The sequence below is a fragment of the Dipodomys merriami genome, unplaced genomic scaffold, assembly GCF_024711535.1.
Source record: "Dipodomys merriami isolate MVZ:Mamm:240054 unplaced genomic scaffold, mDipMer1.0.p SCAF_4, whole genome shotgun sequence".
Taxonomy (NCBI): Eukaryota; Metazoa; Chordata; class Mammalia; order Rodentia; family Heteromyidae; genus Dipodomys; species Dipodomys merriami.
The window spans coordinates 42,999,278-43,018,942 of NW_027205603.1; the positions used below are offsets into that span (position 1 = coordinate 42,999,278).

The following is a 19,665-nucleotide window of genomic DNA, read 5'->3' on the forward strand; positions in this document are numbered from 1 at the left end:
GATGACGCTCAGGTCCAGTGTATATACCTGGATGCGAAATGCAAATGTTCTTTCCCTATTTCATGCCAGGAAAGATAGAGACAAGAATGGATGAATGTAAACAATAATGTCAAGAAAGGGTATTTTGCAGTTAAAAGGAAATGAGAGCATTCCAAAATACATCACCTCATTGTAGCAGTTTTTCTGAAATAAGAATCACTAAGTAGCAGGAGAGTAGCAACTCATGCTTGTAATCCTAGCTACTCAGGAGTCTGAGATCTGAGGGTGGTGGGTTAAAGAAACCTGGGCAGAAAAGTATGTGAGACTCTTACCTCCAATTAGGCAGCAAAAAGCCTGAAGTGGAGGCTGGGAATGTGACCTGATGGGACAGTGCTTGTCTATCATGCATGAAGCCCTGGTACCGAGGAGGTACCACATAAACAGAAAAAGCCAGAAGTGACTCAAGTGGTAGAGTGCTAGCCTTGAGCAAAAGAAGCTCAGGGACAGTGACAGGCCCTGAGTTCAAGCCCCAAGACTGGCAAAAAAAAAAAAAAAAAAGCCTGAAGTGAAGCTATGGCATAAGTGGTAGAGTGCTAGCCTTGAGCTCTAAAAAGCCAAGGAACAGTGCAAGGCCCTGAGTTCAAGCCCAAGTACTGGCACAAACACAAAACCAGCAATGAAACAAAGCAGAATCACTAAGTAGAAAATTTCCTAGCTGAGTATGGCTGTGTATGCTTGTAATCCCAAGCCAGGCTTAGGCAGAAAAATCATGAGTTCAGAGTCAGCTTGGTCTCCATAGTAAGACCCTGTGCCCAAATTTCCTAGGCAGTCGGTGTAGTTTTTTTTTTTAAGCAATTGGAAATATCAGGAAGAAACGAATTTTGAAAACTTTTGAAGTTGCACTTTCAGATCACTGAGTGAAGTTCTAGACCTACTTTTAACTTGGCCCTCCCATTGGTCTTTCTATGTGGCCTAGAGTCTTCGCAATTCTGAGCCTCAGTATGAAGCATAAAAGCAGGATTTGAGATGGAAGTGCAGATTCTACATGAGAAACAGCTGAAGTAATCTTTTTTTTTTTTTCTTCAAATTACAGGCCTAAAGTAGAGAATTTATAACATTTTTTGCGGGGGGGGGGGAGGGGGAGAGAGGAACAAATGTCAAGGATGGCTGGGTTTAAAAGTACAGGGAGTCCAGCTGCTCTTACCTCAGAAGAGCAGAGCGCAGACACGCGAGCAGTGATGGCAGCGCCCCTCCCCCCATGGCCATTTCCTCCACAGCCATGTATAATGGAGGATGATTGGCATCGCCTGCTGAAGGAGAGATGCTGGACTGTAATTAGAATGCTGGTGCTCATCAAAACACAGCAAAACAAGGAGTGTAGTGATTACTTCAACCTGAAGCCACATTCCCCAAGATGGAATTGCTTCTTAAATGCCTTTTGTTCTGTGCTAAAACTCATTAAAAAAAAAAATCCACAGGCCATGCAAAATACAGATGCTATAAAAGAGAAGAATAAGATCAGATGAACTGGAGATGTGTTCTATAAATGCCTTGAAAATCACTCGGGAATATTTCTTCCTTGAGAAAGATTTTCTTTTGCGTAGTGGCTGTCTTCTATCTTCTTCTATCTTCTGTGTTCCTGCAGTGTGACCGCGTGGACCACAACATCCACAATGAGGTTCCTTCTCGATTTGAGCTGTAGCTTCACCGACTGTAGAGGTCTGAACTTTGAAAAGAATGTTTCAAGTCCATCCCAGGGGACCACGTGGAGGCAGGCAGGCACAGGAGAAAGATTTTTTATAAGGTTTATTAGAGGAGCCCTATTTCCCCCCAAGAGGAAGCACAAGGCAGCCGACCCTCTCCAGGTAGCAGGAGGGACTGGGGGAGGAAGTGAGAGGTAGGTGGGAGCTCAGGTGGGTCTGGGAGTGGCCAGCTGTGTGGGAGGAGCTCAGGTATGGGTGGAGCCGAGGGCTAAAGGCGGGGATACAACTAACAAACTTGGTTTCCAGGGTGGAAAGCCTTGAATCATACCACATAGGTCTGCTCTTTGAAACACTGAGTTTCAGCCCATTGTTGAAGGAGCCAATGTAAAAGCCATGCTTGCGCATCAATGTGAGAAGGTTGCACGTGCGCTTTGGAAGTTGCTTATGTACATCACAGAAAAACCCTGAGTCCCTGACCCTGGTTTATGACCACAGTGTTATGTAACTCGGGTCTGTATACTATGGAGCTTGGCAATGAGACTCTTTCGTTTTACATTATAAGCCTAGGGGGACTCCACCAGGTTTTAATCTGTGCTTGTAATAAATGCTTCTCCATGCGATTGCCCTGGTTTCCTCCATTCCTTCTTCCAGTTTTCCACTAGTCTTGTACTGGAACTGTTAGTAAAAATAAAATATGAAATAGAAAACATAAAATAAAAAAAAACTGAAAAGCTGAAGAGGTTGCTCTCTTATGGATATTCACTTTAAAGATTAACCCAGCCTTACATAGTTCTTTTGGAATTGTATAAAGCTTCTGGAATGTATATAATTCTAACCAGTTCCTAGTTGTTGTCTAAGCTTTGATCATGCAGAATTGAGTTCACTCTTGTAAGAACAACAATTGATTTTTTTTCTTGTATTTAGTATATAACATAGACTTTTTGCCTTCTGACCTCAGTAACATAAAAAAAAATCTCATTCTTTTTGTTGTAAATCAAATCAACAAGAACTAAGAAGAGGACTAAAGACTTCTCTACTAGATCATGAGCTCACTAATGATCTAAATTTAGTTAAGTTGTATTTTTGAGGAATTAAATTCAAATTGTTCAGTTGGAAATGCTGCAGAATATTGCAATGCCGTGTGGGAATAAGGACACCAACTCAAAAAGAACTCAACAATGCAGTGTGTGTGTGTGTGTGTGTGTGTGTGTGTGTGTGTGTGTGTGTGTGTGTGTGTGTGTGTGTTGCTAGTTCTGGGGCTTGAACTCAGGGCCTGAGTGATGTCCCTTAGCTTTTTTGCTCAAGGCTGGCATCCTACCACTTGGGCCACAGCACCGTTTGCAAAGTGCAAAGAAGATAAAAAAAAAAAGTAGGGACAACTAAGTATATGTAATTCAACTAAGTATATGTAATTCAACTACTGATTGGGATTTTATAACTCATTCAATGAATTTTTTTTACACTCTACCTCCTTATCTGATTATGTTGTCACCTGAAATGTCACAATGAAGCTTAATTCATATGGCTCTCTTGCTGAGGCTACATGAATTGAACTCACTGGTCAGTCTACAGGGACAAGTATTTTCCTGTGTAACTTTATTTCCTGTGTCCTAAGTAAATAATTGACTATTTGGGTATAAAAAACATGATTAGAAGATACTAAGCTGATTCATTACTTCAGCAGAGAGCTATCTTTTACAATTCTCCAAGTAAAAACAAACTACCATTAAAGTTTCAACCAACCAGGCACTTGTGGCTTATGCCTGTAATCTTAGCTATTTGGAAGCTAAGATTACTAGGATGGTGGTTAGAGACCCTATTGCAAAATAATAAGAGATCAGAGCTGGAGATGTGCCTCAGTGTTAAGAGCACCTTCTCAGAAAGCACAAGGACCAGAGTTCACAAAAAATCTCAATCAAGGGCTGGGAAGGTGGCTCAGTGGTAGAGTGCTTGCCTTGCATGCATGAGGCCGTGGGTTCAATTCCTCAGCACCACATAAGCAAAAAGAAAAAAGCCGGGAGTGGCACTGTGGCTCAAGTGGTAGAGCACTAGCCTTGAGCTGAAGAGCTGAGGGACAGCGCCCAGGCCCAGAGTTCAGACCCCACGACCGGACCCCCCCAAAAAAAAATCTCAATCAAGGAAAGCCTTAATGGTACATATTATCATATCAAAATTGGGTATTTTCTGATTCTTTCTCTTTCTTTTCCTTCCTTCCCTCCCTCCCTCCCTCCCTTCGTTCCTTCGTTCCTTCCTTCGTTCCTTCCTTCCTTCGTTCCTTCCTTCCTTCCTTCCTTCCTCCCTTCCTTCCTTCCTTCCTCCCTCCCTTCCTTCCTTCCTCCCTTCCTCTCTCTCTTTCTTTCTTTGTCCTTCCTTTTTTTTCCCTTTTTGAAGCAGAGTCTTGCTACATTGTCCAGGCTTGCCATGAACTCACAGTCTTCTTGCCTCAGCCTCCCAAGTATGGAGATTACAGGTATGTACCACCAGGAGTTTTCTGTTTCTTATTGTGAAGAACGTTGTATGGAATACCTCTGCCTAGAGACCTGATTATTATACATGTGGCAGGTCTGGATTTGATTTTAGCCATGGCAAGGCAAAGAGGACACACGGAAAAGTTCAATGTTTCTATGAAGTGTGACTGATTCAACAAGCTCTTTTCTGTTTCTGAGTCTGTTGGCCAAGAGACCCCCATGTGATCCGGCTTTAATTCTTTGCAGGGCAATGTTGGGGCATTGCTCATGAGGTAATTTCTCTGGAAGGGTTTTGGGCAGCTTCACAGACTGAGTCACATTTCCTCCACCAGGTGGTACCCCATCATCTATAGCCTGGAGAGATGGAGAGTGATTTCACATTTGCCTTTTGTAATGTTTCAGGATGTATCACTGTGGTGAATTCAGATAGAATACTTTCTCTGCCTTTTGAAAACAAGTTGCAGTGATGGCACAAACCTTTTCTGGTTCAGTGCACTGGAGGAGAATGTCATTGGGGGTGAGGGGGCTGACTGGGTTTCCATGGGACTTTCCTCCTTAGGAAGCAAAAATGGGAAGTCCACCACCCAAAGAGAAGAACAAAACCACTCCGCTTATTTCCATAAGCTCAGCACAGTCTGCTCATAATTTTCCCCACAAAGAAAGAGCATACTTTCTTGTGCTATCTGGCAGTTAGTAGGGCCAAATGTCCCTCTTGGATCTCCATTTGGCCTAATTCCAACCTTTGCTTCTCCACTATGTATTTCACTGATGAATTCCAGTTTCTCTTGGCTTTAAAAATAGGACTTTCTGATTCAAATGGGCAGCTGCAAATTGCCTAATAGATCCAACATCCTTCCTCCGTAAGTACTTTGCTCCTTTCAGTCACCTATGGTTTCAGGGCTTAGTAAATGCATCTTGAAGAAATGTGCTTTACATCTACAATCTTCATCCCAAAATGAATGTGTGATTTATCACTGACGCAGCAAATGGCAGGGAAGGAAAAGGAATCACAACAGTATGTTTATCATAGGCCCAGGAATAGTGGAGCAAACTCTCAGATCCCTGTCTAGTCTACGGAAGACATTTTATGTCTATGTCAATCTGTGTAAAGTCAGTTTATCCATTTGGTCTTGAACCTTCATCGTGGTAATACTGGACAACTTGAAAATATCTGTCTAACCTAACCATGAGAAGCTGCTTAAATTATTGAGGACTCTGAAAGAGAAAGTACAACTTTTCAGGTTCCCAGGTTGGTACTAAAAGTCTGGCATTCCTTGGGGTCCTCTTAAACAATGGTAGGGTTCCTTTCTGTAGAAAGCCAGACAAATTACAAAGATGAAAATCATTTGAGATTTCTGTCACAGGTTGTACTGCATCTGGATTTTTTTTGCCTTCAGTACTGCCTCCTTGGTTTAAGTGAGAACACAGCTTCCAAATGTGCTGGTCTTGAGGGACAGTTATTTGACCCTAGTTAGGCAGTTAGGAATGGAAAGTGACTGGGTCCTTTATGACAGGAAACAAAGAAAGGACATAAATCACATTTTCTGTTCCTGTCCAAGGTGATAGGTTCCATGTTGGGCATAAGAGCTTAGATCAGAAGCTAGCCCTCCCACTTTCACCCAGAATGGGAGGGGTCCAATCAGACAGAAACTTGCATCCAATCAGAGAGGCCCGCCATGCTGAGCAACCACTGCTTTAACAGATCAAGCCAAAGGTACATCCTCAAGTGGGAGGGAACAAAGGACCAACTATCTAGCAGGAACTAAGACGTTTCAAATTTCTCTCATGGAGTGACTAGGCGATTCCCTTCCCACTTGGAGAGTCTGCTGATTCTTTTCCCTTTCATGGCTTGCTTTCATCTTCAAGTAAACTTTCTCTGTCTACATTAGTCACTTTCTTACATTTCCTGCATTGTTATTCTTGAAAGGGCAGAGACAAAAAGACCTGAACTGCCCCTAGACCATGTCAGTCTGGAAAACAAAGCTACTGTATTCTTTCTGTCTCTGTCTTTTTCTCTCAACCCCCCTCTCTGTGTAAGCCCTGCAGTCTAAGGGATTAAGAGCTATGCACATAGGCTTTCTAGTCAAGACTGGGGGAAATTGTAGAGACCAGGTAAAGGTTCTTCACTGTGTTGGTTCACCTGAAATTCTCTGGGAACTGAACACCAGACTTCTGGAGGGAGAACCTCAGATTGGCTGAGTGGTCCTTAGGATGGACTCCAATTGCCCGTCTCAGAGCTGCTTCAGTGCCCAAGACCCACGTGTAACTATCAATTACAGCTAAAACCAAGGAAGTGATTTATCACTTAAATTAGTGGAACTTTAATCTTCAAAATATGAGAATTATTTTTCTTTGATGTACTTAGGTTTGAACTTACGGCCTTGTCTTTACCAGGAAGGAACTTTATTCCTTATTTTTTATTTTTTGGGTCATTATTGTAAGAGTGATATAGAGAGGGGTTACACTTATGTAAGTCAGGTAATGAGTACATTACTTTTTGGACAATGTCACTTCTTCCTTGCTTTCTCCATAGCTTTTAAGCCAACTTAAAACTAGAAAGCAGGGTTGCTAATAATTATCTATGAGACCATGTCACAGATGTAGACCTCTTAAATCTTTTATTTATTTTCAGGAAACTCCCTATATTTGATTCTAGCTTTGAAGAAATACATGTTTTCACAAAAGATGGTTAAGCTAGACAAACTGGTTTATCTTTCCCAAATACTGAACATAGTGGGTTCATGCATGTCTCTTGGTATCTACTACAACTTTGTGTGTGTGTGTGTGTGTGTGTGTGTGTGTGTGTGTGTGTTACTGGAGATTAAACTCAAGACCTCTTGCTTGCTCATTAAGTGCTGGAGCACTTGAGTCACATCCGGTCATAACACAATCTTTGAAAGCAATTTATGCTCATAAGACACAGAACTGGTTTGTCTTTGGAAATACTATTCTCTATGGTCTGCACAAAATGGAAGTGAGCCAAGCGGGTGTGTTGCTGTCTTCAGTAAACGGCTCATAGCCTTAAGAAGTGTTCAGTAACGACCAATGAAGCTCTGTCTTCTGGCCTTTCCTTTTATGGCAGTGGACTGGTTTTATCCCCAGGGCTCTTCTAACGCACCTGGAGACTGCAATCTCTCAGGTCCCTGGATTTCTAGTCTGAATTGTTCCAGCAAAAGCTGACTGCTTTGAAATTTCCAAACTGATGCTATGGAAATCTTATAGCACATAATTCTTAATAATTTTGATCTCAGCATAGTTTTATCTTTAAGAAATCTGCATAAGCATATATAGAATATTCCCTAAGATTACTTTTTTGGGGGGAAGAGTTTGGGTCCTCGACCTTGAACTCAGGGCCTGGCCACTGTTCCTGAGCTTTTTCACTCAAGATTGGCACTCAACCACTTGAGTCATGGCTTCCCTTCTGGCTTTTTGGTGGTTAATTGAAAAGCCTCATGGACTTGCCTGCCTGGTTTGGCTCCAAAACTACTTTATCCTCATGTCAGCTTCCTGACCAGTGAGGATTATTGCTGTGAGCACACTGGTGCCTAGCCAGGGTTACCTCTGTGTGTGTGCGTATCCTGGCTCTTAAACTTGGAGCCTTGGTGCTATCCCTCGACCTTATTTTGCTCATGACTAGCACTTTACTAGTTTAAACACAGCTCTACTACTGGCCTTTTTTTGGTGTGCTTCATTGGAGATAGTCTCACAAACTTTTCTGCTGAGTAGATTTTCAGGCACTGGTGCCCAGCATTATTTTTCTTTTTAAAATCCATTTTCATTGCTGAGCTTGTTTAAACATTTGGCAACACCATGAAGATATAAGGTGTTATTTACTAATCACATCTTAACAATTAAAAAAAAAATCCTGTATTCCTTACATAAACAATCTTATCTTGGCTCCAGGATTAGTTCTGAACTTACTTTGTAAGACTGATTCTTTTAGAAGATACTTACTACTTTTTTTCAGAATAGTCACTTGGACTGCTCAGTCACATTCGAAAACGGAGGTACAAAAGCATTTTAAAGAGAAAGAGTAAACCCCAGAACGGCAACACACCTAGTTCACAGTCTCTGAGTCGGAGAGGAAACAGCAGCATCCTGGTTCATCATCCTGTTGCCCATCAGGTATCAAAGTTCAACCTGAGTTCAGCTAACAGCGATGGCCCAGCCTGATACGGAAGCCAGTAAGCAGACTTTCCTTAGGCCTTTGGGAGCAGTAGCCACGGCTTAGAACTTACAATTACACTGTGTATGGGTGTATTTTGTAAAGTTCAAATCACACACGAAGGGCTTTTCTTGTATGGTAGGTGCTGCAAATAACAACAAAAAGTCTAATGAAATGTATTTATTGCAGTACCACTGTCAACACTGCTGGCAGCCCAAGACCGACTTAACCAACATTCTCTTCTATTCTTTGGTTAGGAGCTATTTTTCCCCTGCCCTTCATAAATATTCTATGGAATGATCAATCCTTTAAAAAAAAAATCTTTTCTTAATGGTATACTTTAACGAGATTATATACTAAAACAACATAAATACATAAATACTACAACATAAATAAATGAAGGAATTGTCCAGGAAGCAGCTTGTGAAAGTAAAAATTTTTATTTCTGATTGATTTCTCAATGTATAGTTCAATATAATGCCAGTTTTTAATGGCAAAAATTTGGTTCCACTGAAAGTCCATAATGCTACAGAGAGCTACTACTTTTCCCAGGGAGTAGGTAAACAGCTGGAAAGAGAAAGCACAACTTTCTAGCAGCATTGCAACTTAAACCATAGACCTTGCAGGTCTGCAACTCTTACATGGAAAGTGGCGCAGACATTCATTAGCTGGTGACAAAAGTGGGAAGAGGGGAACACGATGCGGACACCCAAGGGAGCACTAATGGAAAGACAACAAACAAACCAGATATATATCTATGAGGGTTTTAAAGGGTAATTATAGAAAAGGGAACCAAATATTTTACTCAAATGCTTTTTAGAGCCTTTCTGTAGAGATACAAATATATATATATTTATCCAAAAATATGTTTTATACAGATAAATGTTTCTCAATTAAAGATGGGACCAAAGCTATAGGTATGACATAAAGCACTGTCTTTTGTAAGACTTTCCACCTGAATTTGCAATTTCCTTAAAGTTAGTGCATTAGTTTTCCAAACAGAATTACCTGACATCTTTTATAGATATAAATCAAGTAGGCATTATTTTTTAAAAGGGTTTGCAGGCTAAACAATATTTTTCTAAGATGCTATGCATATCAAACTTATGACAAGCCCCATTAAGAATCATTATTAATAAACATATCAAAAAGGGCTCTTCATAGTAAACATTTTCTGATTGCCCATTTACAAGTGTTGAAAATGCACAAGAAAGAGTTACTTCACAAGCACTTTTATGTTAATAAGATATTCTGATTCAATACATATGGCAATAAATCTTCACATCTGTAACCATTACTATGTTCTCTTTAGATGGGGAGCTAACACTCACAACCACTACATACAAAATAAAGCACACAATTATTTTGGTGATTTTATAAATCCTTTTTTCCAGGTGCAAAGGCTACAAAAATTCCTAAAAATTAGAGAACACTGAAAACATATTAAAGTTTGACATCTGATTTTATAGTATTTTCATTTTACCCTGAAAGATAACTTAAAAAACCTGACCCTGCTGGAACAGGTCACCTTGCTAAAATTAGTTAAAAAAAAAAAAAAAAAAAAACACTAAAAACTGGTGAGAGGAGAGTTTATCACTGGTATGTGGGGGTTTTGTAAATAGGTGTCTCCCCAAGACATTAGAAAAATGTTCAAAGATAAAAAACAAAAAGAAAATATGTGGTGGTCCCTAAACTATTCTGAAGGCAGGTAGCTTAGTCTAAGCTAAAATATTTTTTCACTCATAGTAATCATCCTCCCCTCAAATGCATGAAACAGTACAATAGCAAGAATCAAAGAGCACAAACTGTATTTTGAAGAACAGAAAAAAATCTCTAGTGCTGAAATATAGAGTAAAAAGCAGATTTCTTTGGGGACATCAATCAGTTAGCTTGTAATTTATTATGAAGACTTCTCTTTTCTATTACGAGGAGAATCTGCTCCATTTGATGTTACTGTTCCATTTACACCATTTTCTAAAAAGAGAAAAAAAATCAGTGTTAACTCTTTCTTTATATTATATGTATGTAATAATATACAAAGATACAATTAGATAGAAAATTTAAAGTACAATATATATACTCAGGTCAAACTTATTTACTGGTGACTAATTTGTGGGTACTTATATGTGTGTATGTATGTGTGTATGTGTTGGTATTAGGGTTTGAACACGAGTACCCAGCATTCGCTCAGCTTTTGTGCTCATAGTACATGCTCCAGTCAGGCATTTTGCTGATTAAGTAGAGTTAGTCTCTTGAACTTTTTCTGCCTGGGCTAGTTTTGAACTTTGATCCTCCATGTCTCAGCCTCCTGAGTAGCTAGGATTCCAAATATCTAGCTAATGATAAATCTTAACTAAACCTGGTATCATGTTGAACACAGTAAATTGAAAGCAGCAAATAAAAAGTAAGTACTATTGGAAACAGAAAAAAGTGATAGGATTCAAAACTCTCTGGAACTGGCGCTCAAGTTGTAGACCACCTCCTAGCAAGAATGAGGCCTGAATTCAATTCCAGAACAACAAATGAAACTAAACAACAGTTACAACAGCTTAAAAATAATTCTCATAAGTAGTGCTTGTGGTGGAAACAAAGAACCTTTTCACATCTCATAGCAAGGTAGGTACTTTGATATATTTCTTTGCAACATATAAAAAGTTGTTTAGGATGATAACTGCTATGTTTAAGAATGTATAATTGCCACCTCCTTCTTTAAACTCTATGTAAGCTGGGTGCTGGAGGCTCATGCCTGTAATCCTAGCTACTCAGGAGGCTGAGATCTGAGGATCACAGTTTGAAGCCAGCCTGGGCAGAAAAGGCCCCGTGAAACTTTTATCTCCAATTAACCACTCAAAAACTGGAATTGGCACTGTGGCTCAAGTGATAAAATGCTAGCCTTGAGCACAAAGAGGCTCACGGACAGTGCCCAGGCCCTGAGTTCAAACCCTGCAAATGACCATAAAAAGTTATATATAAATAGTAACTGATGTCTGATTAACCCCTCCAAAAACAAAAAAAATCTGTAAAGTTTAAGATTAAAGAATGGATGCTTCGAGGCTCTGGAAAGAACAAAAAGGAAGTGAGACTGACTACATTAAAGATGTGAATTCTGAACCACCTGAAGATGTAAAGGAATCTGAATTTGTAGACTGAAACTATCAAAGAGAGATATTTAAAGCATAAAAGATACAAAGAAACAAATAGAAGAGAGAACTTTACTAGAGAAACAACACTTGAATATGAGAACTGGACAACAGATTAATTTTTAATAAAAAAAGCAGATTTATATATCAGAAGAGATGAGCTGAAGAAAATAGTGAGGTTAAAATTCTTGACACAATAAAAAAATGCTTATAAGGAACAGGGTAAGGGGGTCTCACATATGTAGAATCGGAGTCATACAAGGATAGGACAGGAGAAGTAAGTTAAAGCAATGTTTGGAAGTGATAGTCAAGAAAATTTATAAAAATAGTAAAAGAACCTGAGGCTCAGAAAACTCCATCTAACAGGACAGATACAAAAGAGTCACAGCCAGGCATGTCACAGAATAATGATATACTATGATGCATTACACTACAAGTATAGATGGTCATTAGAATAGATGAAAAAATGAAATCCAATTATATGTTAATAAGAGTATCATTTTTATATAAAAAGAAAGGTTTCTAGTGAAAGCTATAGAAAAGATATGCCATGAAAATATTTTACCAAAAGAAAACTGGTGTGGCTACACTACATTCAAACTCCATATCTGATCATGACAAAAGCACTTTTTTAATATGAAGACTCCTAGATTTTGATGTACTTAATAACATGTCTTCAAAGAATGTAAAGTAAAAATTCACAAAAAACCAAAAACAAATAATCCCCTTTGAAATCACAATGTGAGATTTTAACATAAAATTTGTAGTCATGATCAGATCAAGCAAAGTTCTGACCAAGTCAGTAAAGACAAAAAATGAATACTAGTAATAACTGTAATCTGGAACTCAGGAAAAATGGGAATGCACATCTCCTGATGTACAAACAAAACACCCAAATTGGGCACAGGCTGAACAGCAATCAAAGCCTCAGCAATGTCTAATGGGATGGGAATTATTTGCAAGATGTTTTTCCATTACAGTGGAATTAAGTTAGAAATTAACAGCAAAAAGAGAAGCAGAAAATGACCGTATATTTGTAAATTAAACAGAAACTTAATTTTTAAAAAAGGCTTTGGCTCAATGAAGAAATCACACTTGGGATTATAAAATATTTTCATCTGAATAAACTTAGAGGCAATGAAAATCTGTAAACCAGAGCTGAGCTGAGAGAGCAAGTTTGTCGTTGTTGATGGACATCAATGATTTCAGGGATCTGAAGACCCATCTCAACAAAAAAGCAAGTAAAATCCAACAAAAGGGAGATAAGAACAGAAATCAATGATACAGAAAGATACTTCTAAAAAATCCAAGTTTTGTTGTTGTTTTTGGTAGTGCTTGGGATAGAAGCCACGGCCTCACATAGCCTAGGCAGGTGCTCTACCACTGCAGAACTACACCACGGCCCTCAAATGCTGGTTTCCAAAGACGTCAATTACTAACACAAGGAAACAAAAAGTGAAATCACTGCTGATCTACTGGCATTAAGATAACAAAAGAAGTTATGAATAATTTGTCAATAAACTTGTATATTTATACAAAATTCCTTGAAAAACAATTTATTAAAGGAGATACAATAAGAAAGGCAAAAACCTGGGTAATCTCATTTTTTTTTTTTTTTTGTCGGTCGTGGGGCTTGAACTCTGGGCCTGGGCGCTGTCCTTCAGCTCTTCAGCTCAAGGCGAGCGCTCTACCACTTGAGCTACAGCGCCACTTCCGGTTTTCTGGTGGTTTATTTGAGATAGGAGTCTCACGGTCTCTCCTGCCCGGGCTGGCTTTGAACCGCGATCCTCAGATCTCAGCCTCCTGAGTAGCTAGGATTACAGGCGTGAGCCACCAGCGCCCGGCTGGTAATCTCATTTTTTAAAGAATGTAAATCTGTAGTTAACTGCTCTATACACTTGTCTTCACTGGGCAATTCTTTTGAACGCTTAGAATCTGTTGATACTGAACCAAGGACAAATGTGCCCAATGCTTTTTATAAGACTAGCGTAACTTTCACAGCAAAACCAGCCAAGGATATTACACAGAAAGGCTAATTATAGGCCACTCTCTTACAGAAGCACAGATGGAAAAATCCTACGAAATACTTAAAAACCTACTCAGCAAAAGTGACATATTAACATTATAAACTTGGGTGTATGCCAGAGTAAGACTTGATTTACATTAAGAGAATAAAGAGAAACTGTATATATAATCATCTAAATAAGACACAGAAAAACATTTTGTAAAATCCCACATTAAGTCATAACTTGTAATAAATACAGCACAGAACAGACTTTTATTAGAGAACCAAAAAGCATCTACAAAATATTCTTTATTTCTCAATGTGTTGGGAATTGCTCCTAGGATTTTGGGCATGCTAGGCTAGCATTCTACCAATAAACAACATCCCCAGACCCAAATACCCTTACAAGCTCACCCCATCATATGATGGAGGCAAGAAGGTCTATTTCTTCCAGTATATTATAGTGTGGTCCTAGCTAGTCTAATACAGCAAAGGAAAAGAAAGATTAAATATTTGCCAAGTATATGATTATGTATTTCACTTAAATTTTAGAATAAAGTAGGAAGGTTCCTTAATACAAGGATAGTATCTTAAAGAAGAGTAATGTCGGGGCTGGGAAGGTGGCTTAGTGGTAGAGCGCTTGCCTTACATGCCTGAGGCCCTGGGTTCCATTCCTCAGCACCACATAAGCAAACAGAAAAAAGCCGGAAGTGGCGCTGTGGCTCAAGTGGTAGAGCACTAACCTTGAGCTGAAGAGCTGAGGGACAGCGCCCATGCCCAGAGTTCAGGCCCCACAACCGGAACACCCCCCCCCCCAAAAAAAGAGTAATGTCAGGCTGGAAAGGTGGCTCAGTAGTAGAGTGCATGCATGAGGCCCTGGGTTTGATTCCTCAGCACCACATAAATAGAAAAGCCAGAAGTGGTGCTGTGGCTCAAGTGGTAGAGCACTAGCCTTGAGCTGAAGAGCTCAGGGACTGCGTCTAGCCCAGAGTTCAAGCTGTACAACCAACAACAACAACAACAACAACAACAACAACAAACAACAACATCATTTCTATATAACAAATAGTTAAAACTACAAAAGATAGCATATGTAAGTCAGACATGGTGGCTCACTCCTGTAAATCCTGGGATAGAGAGGTTTACATTTTGAGGACAGACAGGTAAAGTTTGAGAGACTCCACCTCAACCAATTAAAATCTGAGCATTGGAAAGTGGTGCTGTAGCTCAACTGGTAGAGTGCTAGCCCTGAGCTGAAGAACTGAGGGACAGCACTCAGGCCGAGAGTTCAAGGCCCATGACCGACCAAAACAAACAAACAAATAAATCTGAGCATTAGGAATGGGTTCAAGTGGTAGAGCACTTGCTTAGCAAACTCAAGGATCAAAGTTCAAACCCCTATACTTCCACAAAGGGGAAAAAAAAATCTAAGCACAGTGGCAGTACTTCAGCTATGCAAGAAGCATAATCATGGGAACTGTGATCTAAGTGGGCTAGAGTAAAAAGTGGGAGCCTACTGTAAAACCTATTGTAAAAACAAAAGTGAAACAAGGTTGCAGATGTGGCTCAAGTGGTAAGCTATCTGCCTAGCAAATGAGAAGCCCTAAATGCAAATTTCCATAGCGTGCTCGCGCATGCTATTGCACACACACACACACACACACACACACACACACACACACACACACACACACACACACACACACACACACACACACACACACACACACACACACACACACACACACACACACACACGGTGGTTTAAAAAAATACCTGAGAGGGGCTGGGAAGGTGGCTCAGTGGTAGAGCACTTGCATTGCATGCATGAAGCCCTGGGTTTGATCCCTCAGCACCACATAAGCAAAAAGAAAAAAGCCGGAAGTGGCGCTGTGGCTCAAGTGGTAGAGTACTAGTCTTGAGCTGAAGAGCTGAGGGACAGCACCAGGCCCAGAGTTCAGGCCCCACAACTGGACCCCCCCCCCAAAAAAAAATACTTGGGAATAAATCTAATGAAAAATACATGAGATCCTTATTTAGAACAAAATACTGCTTTCAAGAACACTTTCAAAGAAAAGGAGGAAACATTTTTCAATTCACTGACAAATGACTTGCAAAGACACTGTACCAAAAAAAAATCCAAGTAAACAAAAACCAAAAGAGCCTCTTTAAACAAGAAGAAAGCATTTGCCAATATCCTTTAAAAATAAGGGCACAAAAATCCTCTACAAATTCTTAGCAAACCAAATGAAGATACCATATAGAAAGAGCTACAAACCATGACCAAAGTGGGATTTATCTCAGGAATGTAATGTGGCTTAACCTCTGAAAAGCAAGAAATATAATCTATAATATCAATAAAAAAGCACATTATTATAATATATACAAAAGAAAAAAAATCCAAAGCATTTGACAAAACTGAATAGGTTTATAACCCAAAACTCCAAAGCATTTGACAAAATTGAATAGATTTATAACCCAAAACACAACCAGGGCTGGGTAGAGATCTTGCTTAGCATGACTGAGACCCCCCCTGAGTCTAAGAAAAACAAAACAGAAAACAAAAACAATACCAAAGTATAAACTGTCAATATGCATGTGTGTGCATATGCATGCACCCCCTCCCAACCGGGGCACAGAAGAAAAAGTCCTCATTTTGATAAAACCCTAACATCATCCTTAATGGTGAGACCAGATGCTTATCAGGATCAAGATCAGGAACAAGACAAGGATGCCTCTAATTAGAATAATCTGAAAATAAACTGGAAAGCATCCAGATTGCATGGGAAATAAAACAACTTTTATTTACAGATGATTTTTGTAGACATGGAGTACAAAGGAATCCACACCAAACACTGTTAGAATAAATCCAACAAGGTTGGAGATTACATATCAATGCTCAAACATTAAAGTATTTTGATACGTTGGCAATGAACAACCTAAAAGTGAAATCAAGAAGATGATTCTATTTTATAATAGCATCAGATTAAGGAAGAAAAAGACAATCATGTTTTTATTCCTCAAGACAATCTACAGATAAAAAGTAATTCCTATCAAAACTCCATCTGGCTTTTTGGTAAGAAAATGAAAAGCTGATCCTAAAATTCATACAGAACTGTAGGAGAACTCAGAATAAACAAATCATGAAAAAGAGGAACAGACTGGAAAGCTCACATCTTCTGACTTCAAAAGTTAATTTTTTGAAGAGCTAAATATTTAGGCCACCAGCAACCAAGGTTTTGTGATACTCCTAACAACAGATATTCAAATTCAATGCAGCAGAATTTGAGTCCAGAAATAAACTCTCTATATAATACATACATATATACATATGTAGTTTATTTTATTTATTTTATTTTTTAACATTTTTATTGGGGCTTGAACTCAGGGACGGGGCATTGTCCTTTAGCTTTTTCTGCTCAAGGTTGGCATTCTACCACTTGAACCACAGCTCCACTTCTTCAAAACAAAATGGCATCAAGATAATTCAACAGAAAAAAGCCCAAATGGTCCAGGGACAGATGTCAACCTGTAAAACAATGTATGCAAAATGGCACAGACTCTTTGGAAAACAGTGTGGCAGGTTCCCCTAAGCGACTCAACCATCGCACTGCTAGGTATAGACCCAAGTACAACATTGAAAGTGTTAATCAGAATGTCACTGTATTTTCAATCACAAGACAGAGAAGAGACTGAAAGACAAAGGCTCAAATGATCAGAAGTTTGGAAATAAAAGAGGAGAAGAATTTAAACAGGTGTGCAAACTAAAATTTCTTCATGAAAGTTAGTATTATTCCTTGTCAAATAATGGAAACAAAGTGTCTCTATCAACTGATAAACAAAATATACATATGTGTACAATGGAGTATTTAGTCCTAAAAAGGAATGAAGTAGTGATATATCTTGTCACACTGGGGAAACTCTACTATGTTAAATAAAGGAAGTCAGTCACAAAAATCTGCATATTGTATTGTTCCACTGATATAAAATGTCCAGAGGAAAACCAATCCAGAGACAGAAAATAGATTGGTGCCTGAGGGCAAGGGGAGAGAAGGAGAGGGACTGCTGAGTTGTGGCATTTTTCTGGGAAGCGATACAAAGTTTTCTGGAATTAGTGGCTCACACAATTTTGTGAGTATGTATTAAAAAACCACTGAGATGCATACTTTTCAGGTGCATCATGGTAACTTGAATGTGAGAATCACACTCCAATATAGTTATTAAAAATACAACTAAAATAAAAAGTGAATGGAGTCATATAGCCTATTCCCACACTGAAGTACTCAACTATATGTCTATAATAATCTCGAGATTTGAAGAATTTTGTTAAGTTTGTGTGTGGAGACAGACTCAGGTGCAAAGGACCAAGAATCAAGGGGATGAAACTGGAGAACGAACGCCAGCAAATCAGAGATAATGCATTCTTAAAACAGGAACTGCCTGTGTTAGGATCCCAAGTACAACACTGAAAGTATTCATCAGAATGCATTTTCAATCACAAGAAAGAGAAGAGGCTGAAAGACAAAAGCTTAAATGATCATAAGTTTGGGAATAAAAGATGAAAAGAAGGAATTGAAGAGTTTTTAAAACTTTGGGTGGGCAGAAACATAACAAATCAAAGAAAGGTTGGACAAATGGGATTGCAAGAAGCTGCAGAGCTTCTGCATGGCAAAGGACATAGCTAGCAAGATCAATAGAAAGCCCATGGATTTGGAGAATATCTTCACTAGCTATACAATGGATAAGGGTCTCATTTCTAAAATATACTTGGAACTCAAAATATTAAATCCCCCAACAACAAATCCTCAAAGAAACAACTGCCCGATAAATAAGTGGGCTAAAGACTTAGAAACTTCTCTGAAGAGGAAATAAAAACGGCCAATAGACACATGAAGAAATGCTCAATATTTCTAGCCACAAACGAAATGCAAATCAAAACAGTATTGAGATTCCTCCTTACCCCAGTTAGAATGGCTATAATCAAGAACTCTAACAGTAACAGATGCTGGAGGGGATGTGGCCAAAAGGAATCCTACTGCATTGTTGGTGGGAGTGTAAACTTGTTCAATCACTTTGGAAAGCAGACTCCACATAGAGCTCCCCTATGACCCAGCAATCCACTTTGGGGTATTTACCCAAATGATCACAAACAAGACTATACTAAAGCTTCCAGCACAACTATGTTTATTGCAGCATTATTTACCATAGCTAAGATATGGAACCAACCCAGATGCCCCTCAGTAGATGAATGGATCAAGAAAGTGTGTGTGTGTGTGTGTGTGTGTGTGTGTGTGTGTGTGTGTGTGTGTGTGTGTGTGTGTGTGTGTGTGTGTGTGTGTGTGTGTGTGTGTGTGTGTGTGTGTGTGTGTGTGTGTGTGTGTGTGTGTGTGTGTGTGTGTGTGTGTGTGTGTGTGTGTGTGTGTGTGTACACAGTGGAATTCTATGCCTCCACCAAAAACCAAAAAGAATGACACTACCCCATTTGTTAGGAAATGGAAAGACTTATATTAAAGGAAGTAAGCCAGGCCCAAAGAAACATAGGTCCCATGGTTTCCCTTATTTGCAATAACTGTCATATGTCTGGGACAAGTAGAAAAGGTCAAAAGCTTTGTACATACGACCAGATAAGATGAAGCAAAAAGAACCCCAAGATAGGAACACAAGTATTTTATTCTTTCTTGCTATTGTTTCTAATGTGGTTTTTTTGTTGCTTTGTATGTTCCTCCCCCATAGTATAACCCCTGTTTTCATTGTATTTGATGTTAGTATAATTTGGGGAGGGGAAGGGAAAAAAAAGTTTAAATAAGGATACAGGTTGACCCATTGTAACAATGAGATATACAAGACACTATGTTGAAAAACAAACTTTACAATTTAGGTGGGGGTAGGGGGTAAGGGGGGTACTGAGGAGGTGGGAGGGAAGGGATGGTAGGGGAAAAACAAAGGAGGCAGCAACAATGCTAGATAAAAAAATGTACTCATTACCTTGCTCATGTAACTGTAACCCCTCTGTACAGTATTTTCACAATAAAAAACATTAAAAAATTTGGGTGGATAAGAGAATAGAAGTGAATTTGCTTAAAACTAATTGTACACATCAATGAAAATTTCACACAAGCACTCTTGCACTACTAATAAATCCTAAAAATATGAGCGTGAACAACATCTAAGACCATATTCTAGCTTAGCTATTCAATAAAATGTA

The 19,665-nt window shown here is 39.1% G+C and overlaps 1 protein-coding gene and 1 pseudogene across 1 annotated transcript in view; both read right to left on the reverse strand.

Moving 5' to 3' along the window:
• Positions 1 to 4,572: 4,572 nt before the first annotated feature.
• Positions 4,573 to 5,526, reverse strand: LOC138806138 (aspartate--tRNA ligase, mitochondrial pseudogene; annotated as a pseudogene).
• A 3,210-nt stretch (positions 5,527 to 8,736) lies between these two features.
• The window catches only part of Tram1 (translocation associated membrane protein 1), a 36,920-nt gene continuing 25,991 nt past the window's right edge, over positions 8,737 to 19,665 (reverse strand). Inside the window, exon 11 of the mRNA XM_069990909.1 lies at positions 8,737 to 10,289. Within this exon, the coding sequence (XP_069847010.1) occupies positions 10,216 to 10,289 (74 nt within the window). The 3' untranslated portion in view covers positions 8,737 to 10,215. The remainder of the gene's footprint in view (positions 10,290 to 19,665) is intronic.